The sequence below is a fragment of the Protobothrops mucrosquamatus genome, unplaced genomic scaffold (assembly GCF_001527695.2).
Source record: "Protobothrops mucrosquamatus isolate PMUCROS unplaced genomic scaffold, P.Mucros_1.0 scaffold4739, whole genome shotgun sequence".
In the NCBI taxonomy this organism is placed as follows: Eukaryota; Metazoa; Chordata; class Lepidosauria; order Squamata; family Viperidae; genus Protobothrops; species Protobothrops mucrosquamatus.
The window spans coordinates 14,813-33,245 of NW_015390631.1; the positions used below are offsets into that span (position 1 = coordinate 14,813).

The 18,433-nt window shown below is 42.3% G+C and overlaps 1 protein-coding gene across 1 annotated transcript in view; it reads left to right on the plus strand.

Moving 5' to 3' along the window:
- Positions 1 to 1,156: 1,156 nt before the first annotated feature.
- The window catches only part of LOC107299265 (S-adenosylmethionine synthase-like), a 21,579-nt gene continuing 4,302 nt past the window's right edge, over positions 1,157 to 18,433 (plus strand). The window contains exons 1-4 of the mRNA XM_029286728.1: positions 1,157 to 1,346; positions 12,644 to 12,721; positions 16,453 to 16,575; positions 18,137 to 18,249. Of these exons, the coding sequence (XP_029142561.1) occupies positions 1,250 to 1,346; positions 12,644 to 12,721; positions 16,453 to 16,575; positions 18,137 to 18,249 (411 nt within the window). The 5' untranslated portion in view covers positions 1,157 to 1,249. The remainder of the gene's footprint in view (positions 1,347 to 12,643; positions 12,722 to 16,452; positions 16,576 to 18,136; positions 18,250 to 18,433) is intronic.

Genomic DNA, 18,433 nt, shown 5'->3' on the forward strand with positions numbered 1-18,433 from the left:
AGAAGAAGAAGAAGAAGAAGAAGAAGAAGAAGAAGAAGAAGAAGAAGAAGAAGAAGAAGAAGAAGAAGAAGAAGAAGAAGAAGAAGAAGACAACGACAACTGTGGGGTCCTTGGTGCTCTCTGAGCTGGGTTGCTTCCTTGCAGACATTTCATGGCCCAGCTAGGTAACCTCATCAGTGCTGGGAAGGAGTGGAGTTGTATAAATCTTTTATAAAGCCATCTGGCTCATCTGAATTCTCTTTGGCCTGCATTTCCCAATCTCCTAAGATTTATGAATGCATTCGGGCTTTCCTCCCTTTGCGCTTGTGAAAAAAGGAGTTTTCCATTCTCTGGACGGATGTTTTGGGGGAAAACTACTCCAGACAAGATTCGAATCCCTTAGCGGTGCTCCCATTCGAAACTCTTGTCAAAGAGACGCTCGGAGAGAAAACCCGGACTCTCGGAAGCATCGCGTCTGCGTCCCCCCAAATCCGGACATCCTACACCCCCCACCCCCACACACAGATCCTTGAACTTCGCCTCGGGGCCGTCCACGACCTTGCAGCTCAGTTGCATCAGCCGGGCGCTTCAAGCGAAAAGAATCACCGTCCAAAAACCATTTCATCTTTACACAAGCCCAGCACCAACTCGCGGGCCGGAGGGTGGCGAGCGAGAGCCGGGCTCCTGCTTCTCTTTTCGCCCTCCTCCCAAGCAGGAGAGGGGAGGACCCAGCCGGCAGGAACCGGCCCGCATCCTTTCATCCTTTGCAACAAAAAAAAATTAAAATTAAAAATTAAAAAAAACCCCACCCGAGGACGGAGACGGGCGCAATTTTTGGAGCCAGGAGAGCGCGCGGCGGCTGCATTTTTTTTTTTACTATCCTTATTTGGTCCTCCCCTTCCCCACGCGTGGCTGAGCTTCCCCCTTCCCCCCCCCTGCAGGAGAATGGGCTCTTCCGTGCTCCTCACATGATGAGCGAGGCACTTTCGCTTTTCCATATATAGAGGCCAGGCGGTGTGACAGCTCCCGCGAGGGCGAAGAGCAGGAGGAAGGTGGATAGGACGGCGCGCTTTTACGCAGCAGCCCGTTGGAAACCTGGAAGAGCTCCGCGCGCCTGGCCGGGAGACAGCGCCGCTCGCCCGTCCTGCCTTTGAGAGGGGCAAGCTCGCCCACCTTTTTCCTTCTTTCCTCCGAGAGCCAGCCAGCCGCCGCCCCCTTTCCGACCCCCCGTTCCTGCCCAAAAGAAACCCCCCAGCCCCGCGCATCCATCATGAACGGGACTTTAGATTGCCTGCAGGACCACACGCTGAACGAAGAGCAAGGGGCGTTCATGTTCACTTCGGAATCCGTCGGGGAAGGCCATCCAGGTAAGGCTTTGTTGGAAGTCCTACGTTCCAGGTGGATCAGGGGGATGTCAGAGGTCTCCTTCCCCACAAGTAGATCTCCTGCCTGGAGGTTTTTTTTTTGGGGGGAAGAAGGTTTTCAACAACCCTGGAGGGTTTTTAAAGAAGAGATGGGACAACCATTGGTCTGAAATGGGATTGGGTCTCCTGCTTGGACTTGAAGACCTCCAAGGTCCCTCCCAACTCTTGTTAGTCTACTGTCTTGACCACGTTTAGGATCCTCTCTCCGGTCAGCCATAGTATCATGATTTCTTCGGGTTTTTTGGCACACGGGCCTTGAAACCTTGGTAGAAGTACAGGGTGCCTTCAGAGCACCGGGACCTGGAGAAGGTGGACATGAGCCAAGAACAGTTACACCTTGTTTACCTGAGAGGGCATGTTTATGGGGGGGAGCAAGACTCACAGAAAACAGCGGGGCTAAGTTCAGGGTAGAGAACGGCACTCAAGTCTCCAGTCCTTGCGCGTTCCTTGGGTTGATTTAAATTGGCACTTATTCTCGTCTAGATATGTAGAACGTCGCTCCCAAGTCTTCTGCTGAAATCAATAAGTTGATAAGGGTGGGATCTCTTTATGGTAAACCCCAGAGGCATATTAAGGGGGTGGGAGGGGTGGAAAGATGAAGGAAATCTATTTTCTCATATCTTTGGGAGGAGGCCGTGGAGAAGAACAACCTATTCTTTCTGCTTCACCGTATCTGGAGGGTTGGGGGTGTTGTTGTTGTTTTTTGCTCCTCATGTTTTTTAGTTAAGGATCCATGTTGCTAAAATGTCCATGTTGCTAAAAAAAGAAAAGAAAAAAAGACAGGAAGAAAAGGGAAGGAGACAGCCATGCATCTTCTCCTGAACGTGGCCTCCTGGATTTCTTCCGTGTAGAACTCGGTCACGGAACAGACATTGCCCAAAGCAGCCGCGCTACATATTACTCCCACTTCCACCCTGTCCTTTTAATCACCGTGGGTGCGAGACAGCGGATGAAGGGGACCGCTGGCTCGTCTCATATTTTTCTCGTAAATTGTAAAAACCAACCAGATTGTTTGCTTACCACTACCGTAGTAGTACTACTACTACAGGATTCCTTCTTGAGCAGGCCCGCAGAAGGCAGCTGGCCAAACTCTGTGTACTGATACGGCAGCCGGGTTTATTTTACTCTGCTAAGCATGGAGAGACAAGGTACATGCTTCCAGTGGATGGAAATAACTCCGTGTTCTTCATGCAGAAGGCCAGGCTATATCAGAGCTATGTTGTACTTAGATTACATGTTTAGGATTGTGAGCTTGTGAGATAATTTAGGGATTTCCTTTTGGGTATGTGAATAGCTGCTATTCTTTTTTTGTTAATGCCATCTAACATTTTTGGGGAGGGGGTTATCATTCTGTGGCCCTTTACAGGGTGTGAGAAGTAGAACCTGGCTGATAGTTTTTCCCCACCAGGAGCTGATTTGGACATTGAAGCTCTGACAGTTTTTCATTTCTGATACTTTCTTGGAGCAAAGAATGGCTAGGCTGGATCTGAGTAGGTTCGGTTGCCCTCTCACCCAGTGAACAGCAACACTAGAACAGAACAGAACAGAATAATGATAATAGGATAGACTAGACTAGACTAAACTAGAATAATGAGAATAGATTAGACTACACTAGAATATAGAATAGAATAATGATAACAGAATAATGATAATAGCATAGACTAGACTAGAATAATGATAATAGTCTAGACTAGAATAGACTAGAATAGAATAATGATAATATAGAATAGAATAGAATAGAATATAGAATATAGAATATAGAATATAGAATATAGAATATAGAATATAGAATAGAATAGAATAATGATAATAGAATAATGATAATAGCACAGAATAGAATAGAATAATGATAATAGACTAGACTAGACTAGACTAGAATAAAGATAATAGACTAGACTAGACTATAGAATAGAATAGAATAGAATAGAATAATGATAATAGAATAATGATAATAGCACAGAATAGAATAGAATAATGATAATAGACTAGACTAGACTAGAATAGAATAGAATAGAATAATGATAATAGACTAGACTAGACTATAGAATAGAATAGAATAGAATAGAATAATGATAATAGAATAATGATAATAGAATAGAATAGACTAGAATAGAATAGAATAATGATAATAGACTAGACTGGAGTAGACTAGACTAAGAATAGAATAGAATAGAATAGAATTCTTTATTGACCAAGTGTGATTGGGCACACAAGGAATTTGTCTCCGGTGCATAACCTCACAGTGTACACACATGCAACAACAAAGTGATAGGTCATAGATCAGGGGTGTCAAACTCACAACGTGCCGTGCCGTGACGTCTCACAACTTTTTCGCCATTGCCGGCAACGGAGTGGGTGCGATTTCACTATGATGCATCCGGCTTGCAGGCCGGCAGTTTGACACCCCTGTCATCGTTCATGAATCATAGTCCTTTGATTGAAGCTTTAACAGAAGAAAAAAATCTTCTGGTGTAACTCACCTCCTGGCACAAAACACAGGTCGTCCCCGTCTTACGGCCACAACTGAGCCCAAAATTTACGTCACTAAGCAGGACCATTGTTCCGCGGGTTTTGTCCCATTTTATGACCTGGCTTGCCCAAACCGTTAAGCGAAATTGCTGCTGTTGTTCAAAGTTAGTGACAGGGAAAGTTAAGGGAATCCGACTTTCCCCCATTGCATTTGCTTGTCAGAACGTTGCAAAAGAGGATCACGTGACTCCTGGGACGCTGTGCAACCGTCATAAGTATGAGTCAGTTGCCAAGCGTCTGAATTTTGATCATGTGACCCCGGGGATGCTGCAACGGTCGTACGTGTGGGGAAACACTCGTAAGTCGCTTTTTTTCAGCACCGCCGTAACTTCAAACAGCCACTAAACGAACCGTCGTAAGTCGAGGACTGCCTGTATCTTCCTGCTGGATCAGAAGCAGCTGAGATGATGACCTGAATTATCATTGAGGAGATGCTTCTAGTTTCAGTTTTGGACCCAGAGTTTTGGGTGATCGATCCATTTCTCAGAAAGGAAATAGACTGAAAGTTATTGGCTGAAAATCCCTGGGATGTCTTCTGCCAGCCAAATTTCACTTTTTTTTTTGCTTTTTTTCCCCTACACAAATGGAACCCTTTGAAACAGCCCAAGAGGGCAGACAACCACAATTTACAGTAGTGGCCAAAATTGTGGAGACCTTTTGGGGAAAGTGTACAGTAGAAATGCCACCTTTGGTTAAGTTTCCACCCATTTTTCTTCTAATTTCTTTACAACTGTAGCCTTGTTCACTTAATAAGACTATTTTACATCTCTTTCTGGGCAACCAGTCAACTCTTTGCACCATGACTTTAATTTTATTACATTTTACAAGTTCACTCAATGAAAGAATGCAAAAGAACCCAACCAACTTGATAGCCACCACATAACACACTGACAAATGTCCTCCTCTCAGCTTCAATACATGACATCAATCACTGAATCCTACTGTGATCTGATTGGCTCATGGCCAAAACAAGATGACACCCGATTGGCTCCCTAAGCACTCGTGCTCATTGGCTACAATCAGGTGAAGGAAAGCTACCCGAGATCAACCTAAGCAAGTTGTGCTTCCTTTTTCTGGTTACTTGGCTATCACTTTTCATAGAATACAGTACAGATAATTGAACAAACTTTGTTGCATTACATTCTTGATTAAATTACCTTTCCATTGATATATAATTTTATGGCACTACTCCCCCCCCCCAAAAAAGTGGTGTTATTAGCCACCAAACCTCAAAAATACACTTTCCCCAAAAGGTCTCCACAATTTTGGCCACTACTGTATATCTTCTGAGCCTTGCTGATTCTCAACACTGATTTTCTTTGCAGCTTGGCTGCTTCTCATATGCGCCCCTTTCATTAAAAGAATTTAATGAGCATATATCTATGGAAATTGGGTGGATATTGATCTTTGGATAGGGATATGTCTTGCTCTTGATTTCAAATTTTAATTTTTGACATCTGTCTACTGAGCTGGGTAAAACGGGGCCTTTTCGTTCTCATCCTCCATTGCTCTGCTTTGCTGCATTTGTGATGTAAGGTTAACTTTCTTCAGCATCCATGCTATCTGTTTCATGGTACGTTCGACCCACAACAGCTCCTCATTTTTACAACTCATCCCAGGATTAATGTAAAGTTATTTATTTCTAGGTTTCAGAACTCTTTCTCGGGCCCTTTGAAGGCAAAGTCCGTTTCGGGACGAAAGCAAGGAGCAAAACTCATCGTAATGCACAAACCTCTTTAAGCAAGCAGCACAAGAGAAATTGTAGCGCATAAATGTGCTGATTTAAAGAAGGGAATTTAAACAACAACAATAATAACAAAAACGAGGAAAGCTGGTCAATTCTACTGTATAACAGTGGGACTTATTTCAAGCAAATCTTGCCACAGGAGGCTTGAACAGACAAGATTTTAATGATGGACCAAGTCAGATGAAACTTGGCAGCTGGCTTCTCTTGAATGACCTTGTCTCGGTTGGAAACTAAGGAAGGACAGGCCAGGTTAGTAGGTGGGGAGCAGAACCTCACAGAAGATTTCTCATCTGTGATTGGGAAATTTAAAAAAAAAATATCCCAAGCAGAAGCAGGTTAAATCCATTTTGTGTTATTCTGAAGGACAAGGGGGGACATGATAGCGGTGTTCCAACATCTCAGGGGCTGCCCCAAAGAAGAGGGAGTCAAGCTATTCTCCAAAGCACCTGAGGGCAGGACAAGAAGAAATGGATGGAAACTAATCAAGGAGAGAAGCAACCTAGAACTAAGGAGAAACTTTCTGACAGTTAGAACAATTAACCAGTGGAACAACCTGCCTCCAGAAGCGGTGAATGCTCCAACACTGGAAGTTTTTAAGAAGAGACTGGACGGCCATTTATCCAGAATAGTATCAGGCACAAAATCAACTGGGTGGCTTGGGCCAGCCACTGTCTCTCAGCCCTAGGAAGGAGGTAATGGCAAACCATTTCTGAAAAAAAAAACCTTGCCCCCCCCAAAAAAAACCTACAGAGGTTTCTCCAGGCAAGTTTCCAGAAATCAAAAACAGGAAAGGATGGAGGGAGGGAAGGAAGGAAGGAAGGAAAGAAAGAAAGAAAGAAAGAAAGACAGAAAAAGAAAGAAAGAGAAAGAAAGAAAGAAAAAGAAAGGAAGGAAGAAAGAAAGAAAGAAAGAAAAAGAAAAAGAAAAAGAAAAAGAAAAAGAAAAAGAAAGGAGGGAGGAAGGAAGGATGGAAGGAAAAAGAAAGAAAGAAAGAAAGAAAAAGGAAAAAAGAAAGAAAGAAAGAAAGAAAGAAAGAAAGAATATAGTGGCAAGGTTCTTACTTTGTTCTGAAGTTCTACTGAGAAAGAGTTTAATGGGCTTAACTGCAATACTGTACAGTAGAGGTATAAAAAAAAAAAGGGAAATGTGAACCAATGGTTCTTGCTATATTTCAAAAGGCTTTTTCACAGGCCTGTCCAAGTCCATCATCCTGTAAGATCTAAAACTGGCAAAGCAGGAATAAACACAGCTCAGACCAGCCAGACTGGGTACAGAGTGAGGAAGTATATTTTGCAATTATGACCATTGTCAGCGGCCATCTCATTGGTTAGCTTCGTTGAGTTTAAAAATACTTAAAAGACACTGGGGAGTGTAAGAGTCGAGACCTTTTTGGGAGCGGCTTCACATTCCCAGAACGAGTTTTGGGAAGAAGAAGCCACCTCTGTTTAAACAAGCCTCCAAGCTATTCCCAAGACTTTTCTCAGTTTCTTCTAGTTGGGGACTTCTGGTTAGACCCATCCTGGTTCCCTTTGATGGATTGGCTGCTGTCACCAAAAGCAGCTTGAAAGTGATTTTAAAGGAGCGAAATATCTCAACACTTGACCTAATGATCAGTGCGTGAATAATGAATAATCATAAACCTTTGGTCTACAGATAGTAGGCTGAATACTTGGAAGCTATCGCGTTGGCAAGAGTACGGCGTGAGTTCTGTTTCAGAGTTGCCTAAGATAAGGGACAAGATTGTGCACCCATCTCCCTTTCGTGTGTAGGAAGCCAACAAGGCATTTGAATTTGGCTTCAACGTGGGAGTGGAACAGCATTTGCCTGCCATTTCTTAAGTCAGCTGCTTTACATATGGGACATTAACTAATCAAAATAGAGCTGGAAGAAATCTTGAAGGTCTTCTAGTCCAGCTCCCTGCTCAAGCAGGAGATCCTATACCATCTCAGACAAGTGACTGTCTAGCCTAGGGGTAGGCAACCTTGGCTCTTTTATGACTCGTGGACTTCAACTCCCAGAATTCCTGAGCCAGCCATGCTGAGGGGAAATGAGAGGTTTCCAAGCTGAGCCAGGCTGGCTCAGGAATTCTGGGAGTTGAAGTCCACAAGTCATAAAAGAGCCAAGGTTGCCTACCCCTGGGCTAGCCTCTTCTTAAAAATCTCCTGTGATGAAGCACCCACAACTTCTGGAGGCAACTTCTGTTCCACTGGTTAATTGTCCTCACTGCTGGAAGTTTCTCCTTAATTCCAGGTTGCTTCTCTCCTTGATTAGTTTCTATCCATTGTTTCTTGTCTTGCCTTCTGGTGCTTTGGAAAATAAATTGACCCCCCTCCTCCTTGTGGCAGCCTCTCAAATACTGGAAGACTGCTATCGTGTCCCCCCTAGTCCTTCTTTTCTCTAAAGTGGCCAAACCCAAATCCTGCAACCGTCCTTCGTCTGTTTTAGTCTCCAGGCCTTTAAGCATCTTCGTTGCTCTTCTTTGCACTTTTCCCAAAGTCTCAACCTTCTTTTTTGCTGAACATACTGTATAGAACATGTTGTAACGCCAACTTTACCTCTTGATGTTCCATCATCTGTTAACGTTGCTAGTTCTTCTGGGAATGAAGGTCTCCACCATGCCTTGTGTAATGGGTCCACCTCTAGTTGTGTTACAGGGAAATAAAGCCATACACCACTGGGCTTACTTCTGAGTAGACGTGCATAGGATTGCATAGGAAGTCTTCTTGATTAGCTTCTGATCCATGCTTTTCAAGATGAAGTGTATAGCTAAATGTCTATGGAGATTCTCTTGTCATCCAGATCATGGTTGTCCCAAAGGTGCTTCTCCAAAAGGCAACTGGACTTTGTTTTTCCTTGAAGACTTTGCCCTTCTCATCCTTCCTAAAGAATCTTCTTGTGATGAGAAGTGAAATACCTTCAACAAGAACAAAGTCCAGTTTCCTTTTGAAGAAGCACCTTTGGGACAAAATGTAGATACATTTTATGCATCCAAGCTTCACATGAAAGCTGGGACATGACCGTTGAAGTAAAGACAAGGATAGAGAAAGCCCGAACAGCATTCTTCAAAATGAAAAAGGTCTTCTGCAGTCACGACATAAGCCTAAGACTGAAAATCAGGCTTGTCAGATGCTATATTTTTTCTATCCTGCTCTATGGAGTAGAGAGTTGGTCTCTGACAGAAGGCCACCTGAAGAGACCAGAAGCATTGGAAATGTGGATTTACAGGCGGCTGTTACGTAGAAGCTGGGTTGACAAGATCAGAAATGAGGAGGGGATCAGCCGCCTGGGAAAGCCCAGGAAAATCATCAAAACAATTAAAAAATGAAAGCTAGAATATTTCAGACATGTGATGTGACACCCAGAAAAATACGGCATACTCCATTTAATCCTCCAGGGAAAGATGGAAGGCAAACGAGGTCCAGGCAGAAGAAGAACATCGTGGCTTTAAAATCTAAGGGATTGGCTTGGACAAAACTCAGCAGCACTTTTTCACACGGCTGTTGATAAAAACAGGATCGCCAACATCTGATAATGGATATGGCACAACAAGAAGAAGAAGCTTCAGTGGTTAGAAAAATGAGGCGAATAGCTTACGTAATGACCAGAGTCTCTTTATTTGTGTCAAAGATAATATCTCCTTTGAGTCAAGCTCTACTCAAGTTCATGGACATATCCTTGTGGTCTTCTTGGCCGGGATAGAAATTTGCTTTCTATCACGATGTTGGTTCCAGCTTCCCGGTAGCCTATAGCTGAGTACTGATCAGATGTGATCCAGCTTACCTTGATTAACTTAAATTGGCAAAGCTGAGCTTTCCTGGCCCAGGTTTATATTTATTGCAAGCAAATTCTAGGAAGCATACTGTCAACCTTCAAAGCGGTGGTCCTGTATCTTTTTTTGGGGGGGGACTTTTGGTTATAGGTTGACCCACCTATTCGAGGGTTTAACGTCAGAGAAGAGCACACAGTGAGCTTGACAAACACATCAATTAGGGCAAATTGTTTTCCCTCGGTGACTCTTTAACGTTTGTTCTACTGTACTCGGTTTGGGGAATATCGAATAGGGACACTCTAAAACCTGCTGGCATAAAGTCAGGTTAAACACCCCTCTTCCACCAAGGTTTCACATGTGAATTTCAACAGAAATGTCAATAGTTGCCTAATCTGATTTCATTTGGTTCCCTGTGGGGGCAAACAAATGTGCTTTGTTGACACCAGCCTATTGGCATAGCTGAACCTTCTCTCATAGGGAATGAGATGGATAAACTGGTCTTTCTGATTTGCTTCCCATGATATTTCTCGTAAAATTCTATTCTATATTCCATATTCCATATTCCATATTCTATTCTATTCTATTCTATTCTATTCTATTCTATTCTATTCTATTCTATTCTATTCTCTATTCCACTCTATATTCTATTCTATATTCTGTATTCTATATGCTATATTCTATTCTATTCTATTCTATTCTATTCTATTCTATTCTCTATTCCACTCTATATTCTATTCTATATTCTATATTCTATATTCTATATTCTATATTCTATATTCTATTCTACTCTACTCTACTCTACTCTACTCTACTCTACTCTTTTCTATTCTATTCTATTCTATTCTATTCTATTCTATTCTATTCTATTCTATTCTATAGATTTGGAAGCTGAAACCCATGTTTCTGTAAGGCTCCCAAGAGGGGCCAGGTAAAATGATGCCCATGACTTGTAGTAATCCTTGTAACCTAATTCATTAACTAACTAATCCCATTTAAGGTTCTTTTCCTGGTACTGCTGAGTGCCAGAATATCAGTGAGTAGGGGGTACCACCTTCTTCTCTATGACTGATCACCCCCAAAAAACCCAAGCAGGATTGAGCTTGGATGGAGACCACCAGAGAATCTCAGGTCAGTCGGTCGGGCTAGGAAGCGGAAGAAGCAACCCCAAAGAAGGCAATGGCAAGAGATGTCTGCCTTGTTGCCAAGAAAAATAGCATGCCAATGTTTCATGAAGTCACCAGCAGCTGAGCTGAGTTCAAGGAGACGTTATTGTTTTGCAATAGTTGAGCTCTAGGAACAGTAGTGTCCAGGGTGTTACGTTGGCAGTTAGCAGAATCCAGTAACTTTTATCTCAGTGATGAAAGCTTCAGCTGTTGCATCCTTACACAACAGCATACTGTTCGAAGTACAAAATGAGACCAGTTATTCTCTTATCCCTCGACAAGGCTGTTTCACATATTCATGGAGATCACCATTGTAGAATAACAGAGTGGGAAGGGGATCTTGGAGGTCCTCTAGTCCAAGCCCCTGCCAAAAGCAGGAGATCCTAGACCATGTCATTCAAATAGTTGTCCAATCTCTTCTTAAAAATCTCCGGTGATGGAGCACCCGCAACTTCTGGAGGCAGGTTGTTCCACTGATTAATTGTCCTCACTGTCAGGAAGTTTCTCCTTAATTCCAGGTTGCTTCTCTCCTTGATTATTTTCCATCCGTTGCTTCTTGTCCTGCCTTCAAGTGCTTTGGAGAATAGCTTGTCTCCCTCTTCTTTGGGGCAACCCCAGCGATATTGGAACCCTGCTATCATTTTTATTTTATTTTTTTTTATCATTTTTATCTTTGAACAGCTTACACCCTATTTTATAATGTAGCTTCTGTATCATCAACATTTACAGACCAAACAGTTGCAGGGGCTCAGAGGGCCCTAGACCAGATCCCCAAAGTATATATTCATGGTGATTGTGTGGCATTTAAGGAGAGATTGAAGATAGACAAACATTTTTTTTTCAAAGTTGAAAAGAGGGAAGTTAGAGCTGTGACTCTTATCACCCCTGATGGCTCTAGTCAAACAGATCATGGAGATGATGATGATGATGACGATGACAATGATGATGATGATGAATTTCCAGCAGATCACCTTCCTTTGCATCTATTAAATTACTCATTCCTTTTCTTTTCATAGATACACAACTTCCTTCACTTCACTTCACTTCCCTCCTCTCTCCTCCCCTCCCCTTCCTCTCCTCTCCTCTCCTCTCCTCTCCTCTCCTCTCCTCTTCTCTCCTCTCCTCTCCTCTACTGTACTGTACTGTACTCTAGTCTAGTCTAGTCTAGTCTAGTCTACTCTTCTCCTTCCCTCCTCTCCCACCCTTTTCCTCTCCTCTCCTTTCCTCTTCTCCTCCCCTCCCCTCCCCTCCCCTCCCCTCCACTCCACTCCACTCTACTCTACTCTACTCTACTCTACTCTACTCTACTCTACTCTTCTCCTTCCTTCCTCTCCCTCCCTTTTCCTCTCCTCTTCTCCCCTCCCCTCCTCTCCCTTCCCTCCCCTCTCCTCTTCTCTCCTCCCTCTTTTCTTTTTCCTCATCAAAACATCATCAAGGAAACACTATCTAGGTTTAGTATTCACGTAGAAAGCAGCACATATATATGCTCCAAGCCTTTTGCCAAACCCCGTTACCTTCATCTGTTGGCTTAGATCAATGCCTGAATATGGTGGGCTACTTGTTAACAGAGAGATGGCCGGAGCCACCAGCAGCAAAATCAAACACCCTTAGCAACAGTCACGTTTTAATCCTTTGAAATGGCATCAGATAAACCCAAATGCTTTGTTTCTGCACCAGCAGAAGGAAGAATCACTCATCCGAACCATCCTGTGGAAAGTGGTATATTTGAAAACTACGCCAGGGGCCTGTTTTGATACAGAGGTGTTTTTTTTTCTTTGATCCTAAAACCAGATGCGAGTGGAATATGTTGAGATTCCACCTTTACTTTCTGAATGGCAGAATTAAGCTCAGATGCCGATTTCCCTCGATTCTGAGCTGCTGTTTAAAAAAACAGCAGCTAAGTGATACAGAATGGATGATCAAAAGGTCTTCTTCACGCATTACTCTTTTTTGCAGTTTAGTGGGACAAAAAAGAGTTCCAATTTTTTTTGCGGGCTTCTCTTTCCTAATATTCAACTCTCTTCTCTTTCAGACAAAATATGTGACCAGATCAGCGATGCTGTCCTTGACGCCCACTTGAAGCAAGACCCAGATGCCAAAGTTGCTTGTGGTAAGAGGTGTCTTCTCCTCCTCCTCATCAAGACAAACATTCCACATTTAGTGGCCATCAGAACATCTGAAGGTAGCATCACAAATTGGGGGCACCCGTGGCAGAAAGGACGAGTGCTGAGTTGCTATTTCCAAACTATATCCCAGCTGGAGAATGTTTGAGGTTGACTAACACACTCTCTCACTGTAACACAACCTAATGTTTGTGTTGGAGGCAGACACGACAGACAAGCGGGTGGGTTACAGCAGAGCAGAGCAGAGCAGAGCAGTGTGGTGGCCTAGTGGTGAAGACACTCGCCTCCCACTCGAATGGTTTCAGAGTTTAATCTCAACGTAGCAGCAGATGTTTCTCTCCCAGGGCACAAAGAAAAAAAATGTCTGCTGTGAACTCTGCATAGGTGTCAGGAAAGGAATCCAGCCAGTAAATGCTCAGCTCCATCCAGTCGTCCTGACTCTACCCAGAATTAAGGGATTACGGGGATCGTAAAAAGGGAGTTATAGTATCAGCAGAGCAATCAATTTGATCGATTTATAGCAAAATGTGTGTGAGTGAGATCAGATGTTAATTTTCCCCTCCATTAAGCACTTTTGTTGTTGTTAGTTGCGAAGTCATGTCCGACCCATCGCGACCCCATGGACAACATTCCTCCAGGCCTTCCTGTCCTCTACCATCTCCTGGAGTCCATTTAAGCTCACGCCTCCTGCTTCAGTGACTCCAGCCAGAAGAAGAAGAAGAAGAAGAGGAAGAGGAAAAAGAGGAAGAGGAAGAAGAAGAAGAAGAAGAAGAAGAAGAAGAAGAAGAAGAAGAAGAAGAAGAAGAAGAAGAAGAAGAAGAAGAAGAAGAAGAAGAAGAAGAAGAAGAAGAAGAAGAAGAAGAAATAGTAATAGTAATAGTAATAGTAATAGTAGTTGTTCACTCTGCTTCAGTGACTCCATCCAGCCACCTCATTCTCTGTCGTCCCCTTCTTCTATTGCCCTCATTTTTTCCCAGCATTAGGCTCTTCTCCAGGGAGTCCTTCCTTCTCATTAGGTGGCCAAAGTACTTGAGTTTCAACTTCAGGATCTGGCCTTCTAAAGAGCAGTCGGGGTTGATCTCCTCTAGGACTGACCTCCAGACAAGGGAGCTGAGCCACTCTGAGCTGCTTCCTTGAGACAAATCCAAACACCGATAGCCTGTATTGTTTTCTCCTCCCTATACAAGCAATTTGTTTTCTTTCACTTTCAGAGACAGTCTGTAAAACGGGAATGGTTCTTCTCTGTGGAGAGATCACCTCCAGAGCTGTGGTGGACTATCAGCAGATTGTCCGAGACACAATTATGAACATCGGCTACGACGATTCGGCTAAAGGTTGGTGGAACACTCAAAGAACTCTGCTTTAAGCAGCTCATCCCCGCGAAGAAAACGAAATCTGACTCTATCTTGGTTGGCTTAGCTAGGATGCTCAAGAGACTGATGCAACTTCGGTTGAGCAACGCTCAGTTTTTTACTAGCAAGAGGTCTCCAGCTGTTTGCATAAGGAGATGAAAGCTATTTATGGGCTGGTCAAAGGTTATCTCAAGGTTGGGTCATCCCTCACACACAAACTGCTTCATCACATTCTTGCTATTTGTTCTTGACTTGACCAACTGGCTTCAGGATTTCTAGCCATTAATGACATCAAAGCTGTTTATGGAGGCTTCAGGGGGAGCTTCCGGGATCCTCCTTGTTGAAGTTGTTTCTCTATGATTTTTTTTTTAACAAAATTTTATTGAGTTTATATAGATGGGGAAAAATAGGAACAATACAGGTATGATAAAGGGAAGGGTGGATGGAAAGGGGAAGGGAATAAGGAATTAGGGTAAAATAAGGATTACAATCACATATTTCAACAAACAAGCTACCGTCCGGATCATAATAATGAGTAAATATCATATTCAACCATTTTTAGCAAAGCTTAGACTGTAACATATTAAAAACAATTAGTAAACAAATACGTTAATCTATTAAGTAAACGCTACTAATAAAATCTCAAAAAAATCCTAACAATCAAAAGTAACAAATGAAAACCAGTAAATCAGGGAAAATAATCATATCATCAAAATGTTAGTTAGACCTCGATTAAAAATCAGTCATCTATTCTAGAATATTGAATCCTTCAAGTTCTAACGTGTCTCTAACCCAGTGTTTCTCAACCTTGACAATTTTAAGGCATGTGGACTTCAACTCCCAGAATTCCACAGCCAGCATTGCTGGCTGTGGAATTCTGGGAGTTGAAGTCCACATGCCTTAAAATTGTCAAGGTTGAGAAACACTGCTCTAACCATTGATAATTTTTTTCCCAAGTTCTAAAATAAATTGAATCATCTTTTTCTTTCATTTCTAATGTTAGTCTATCCATTTCTGCACACTCTAAAATTTTAGTAATTATATAGTCTGGTCAGATGGTAAATTCTCCTTTTTCCAAAATTGGGCAAATACTATCCTTGCAGCAGTTAAAACATGCAATATCAAATAGTCATTCTCTTTACCATAATTAGGTGTTAATATTCCTAGCAAAAACAATTCCGGTTTAAATTCTGTCTGTAGTTTCATCATCTTTTCCAACCATCTATGGATCTTAGACCAATGTTTCTTAGCGATAGGGCATGTCCACCGGGCATGGTGATAAGTGCCTGGCTGTTGTTTACATTTCCAGCAGATATCCGAAACATTTTTAAACGTTTTCGCTAAGCGAACTGGTGTCATATGCCATCTATAAAACATCTTGCATAGGTTTTCGTTATATGCTACCGCTTTTGTAAGCTTCATATTTTTATCCCAGAGTTTTTGCCAGTCTTCCAAATCGATAGAAGGTCCAAAGTTCTTTGCCCATACTATCATTGTTTCTTTCTCTATGATTAATGGAATTTTACTCCCGCAGGCTTTGACTACAAGACCTGTAACGTCCTCGTGGCTTTGGAGCAACAGTCCCCCGATATCGCCCAGGGGGTTCACCTACACAGGAACGAAGAAGACGTTGGCGCTGGAGACCAGGTAAAGATCTGCCTGGTTAACCCAAAGGCATGAAATATATATTCTTTCTTGGTTGCGGATTCCGAGCTCAAAATAAGCACCTTGGGTTTGAAGTGCAGAGCGACGTTCTCAGGGATAAACTTCAGGAATGTACAAAAGCAATTATTCCAGGGGTCAAATCTCTTCCTTGTTGGCAAATCTGAGGNAGAAGAAGAAGAAGAAGAAGAAGAAGAAGAAGAAGAAGAAGAAGAAGAAGAAGAAGAAGAAGAAGAAGAAGAAGAAGAAGAAGAAGAAGAAGAAGAAGAAGAAGAAGAAGAAGAAGAAGAAGAAGAAGAAGAAGAAGAAGAAGAAGAAGAAGAAGAAGAAGAAGAAGAAGAAGAAGAAGAAGAAGAAGAAGAAATAGTAATAGTAATAGTAATAGTAGTTGTTCACTCTGCTTCAGGGACTCCATCCAGCCACCTCATTCTCTGGTGTCCCCTTCTTCTATTGCCCTCCATCTTTCCCAGCATTAGGCCCTTCTCCAGTGAGTCCTTCCTTCTCATTAGGTGGCCAAAGTACTTGAGTTTCAACTTCAGGATCTGGCCTTCTAAAGAGCAGTCGGGGTTGATCTCCTCTAGGACTGACCTCCAGACAAGGGAGCTGAGCCACTCTGAGCTGCTTCCTTGAGACAAATCCAAACACCGATAGCCTGTATTGTTTTCTCCTCCCTATACAAGCAATTTGTTTTCTTTCACTTTCAGAGACAGTTTGTAAAACGGGAATGGTTCTTCTCTGTGGAGAGATCACCTCCAGAGCTGTGGTGGACTATCAGCAGATTGTCCGAGACACAATTATGAACATCGGCTACGACGATTCGGCTAAAGGTTGGTGGAACACTCAAAGAACTCTGCTTTAAACAGCTCATCCCCACGAAGAAAACGAAATCTGACTCTATCTTGGTTGGCTTAGCTAGGATGCTCAAGAGACTGATGCAACTTCGGTTGAGCAATGCTCAGGTTTTTACTAGCAAGAGGTCTCCAGCTGTTTGCATAAGGAGATGAAAGCTATTTATGGGCTGGTCAAAGGTTATCTCAAGGTTGGGTCATCCCTCACACACAAACTGCTTCATCACATTCTTGCTATTTGTTCTTGACTTGACCAACTGGCTTCAGGATTTCTAGCCATTAATGACATCAAAGCTGTTTATGGAGGCTTCAGGGGGAGCTTCCGGGATCCTCCTTGTTGAAGTTGTTTCTCTATGATTTTTTTTTTAACAAAATTTTATTGAGTTTATATAGATGGGGAAAAATAGGAACAATACAGGTATGGTAAAGGGAAGGGTGGAAGGAAAGGGGAAGGGGAAGGGAATAAGGAATTAGGGTAAAATAAGGATGAGTGCAATCACATATTTCAACAAACAAGCTACCGTCCGGATCATAATAATGAGTAAATATCATATTCAACCATTTTTAGCAAAGCTTAGACTGTAACATATTAAAAACAATTAGTAAACAAATACGTTAATCTATTAAGTAAACACTACTAATAAAATCTCAAAAAAATCCTAACAATCAAAAGTAGCAAATGAAAATCAGTAAATCAGGAAAAATAATCATATCATCAAAATGTTAGTTAGACCTCGATTAAAAATCAGTCATCTATTCTAGAATATTGAATCCTTCAAGTTCTAATGTGTCTCTAACCCAGTGTTTCTCAACCTTGACAATTTTAAGGCATGTGGACTTCAACTCCCAGAATTCCACAGCCAGCATTTCTGGCTGTGAAATTCTGGGAGTTGAAGTCCACATGCCTTAAAATTGTCAAGGTTGAGAAACACTGCTCTAACCATTGATAAATTTTTTCCCAAGTTCTAAAATAAATTGAATCATCTTTTTCTTTCATTTCTAATGTTAGTCTATCCATTTCTGCACACTCTAAAATTTTAGTAATTATATGGTCTGGTCAGATGGTAAATTCTCCTTTTTCCAAAATTGGGCAAATACTATCCTTGCAGCAGTTAAAACATGCAATATCAAATAGTCATTCTCTTTACCATAATTAGGTGTTAATATTCCTAGCAAAAACAATTCCGGTTTAAATTCTGTCTGTAGTTTCATCATCTTTTCCAACCATCTATGGATCTTAGACCAATGTTTCTTAGCGATAGGGCATGTCCACCGGGCATGGTGATAAGTGCCTGGCTGTTGTTGACATTTCCAGCTGATATCCAAAACATTTTTAAACGTTTTCGCTAAGCGAACTGGTGTCATATGCCATCTATAAAACATCTTGCATAAGTTTTCGTTATATGCTACCGCTTTTGTAAGCTTCATATTTTTATCCCAGAGTTTTTGCCAGTCTTCCAAATCGATAGAAGGTCCAAAGTTCTTTGCCCATACTATCATTGTTTCTTTCTCTACGATTAATGGAATTTTACTCCCGCAGGCTTTGACTACAAGACCTGTAACGTCCTCGTGGCTTTGGAGCAACAGTCCCCCGATATCGCCCAGGGGGTTCACCTACACAGGAACGAAGAAGACGTGGGCGCTGGAGACCAGGTAAAGATCTGCCTGGTTAACCCAAAGGCATGAAATATATATTCTTTCTTGGTTGCGGATTCCGAGCTCAAAATAAGCACCTTGGGTTTGAAGTGCAGAGCGACGTTCTCAGGGATAAACTTCAGGAATGTACAAAAGCAATTATTCCAGGGGTCAAATCTCTTCCTTGTTGGCAAATCTGAGG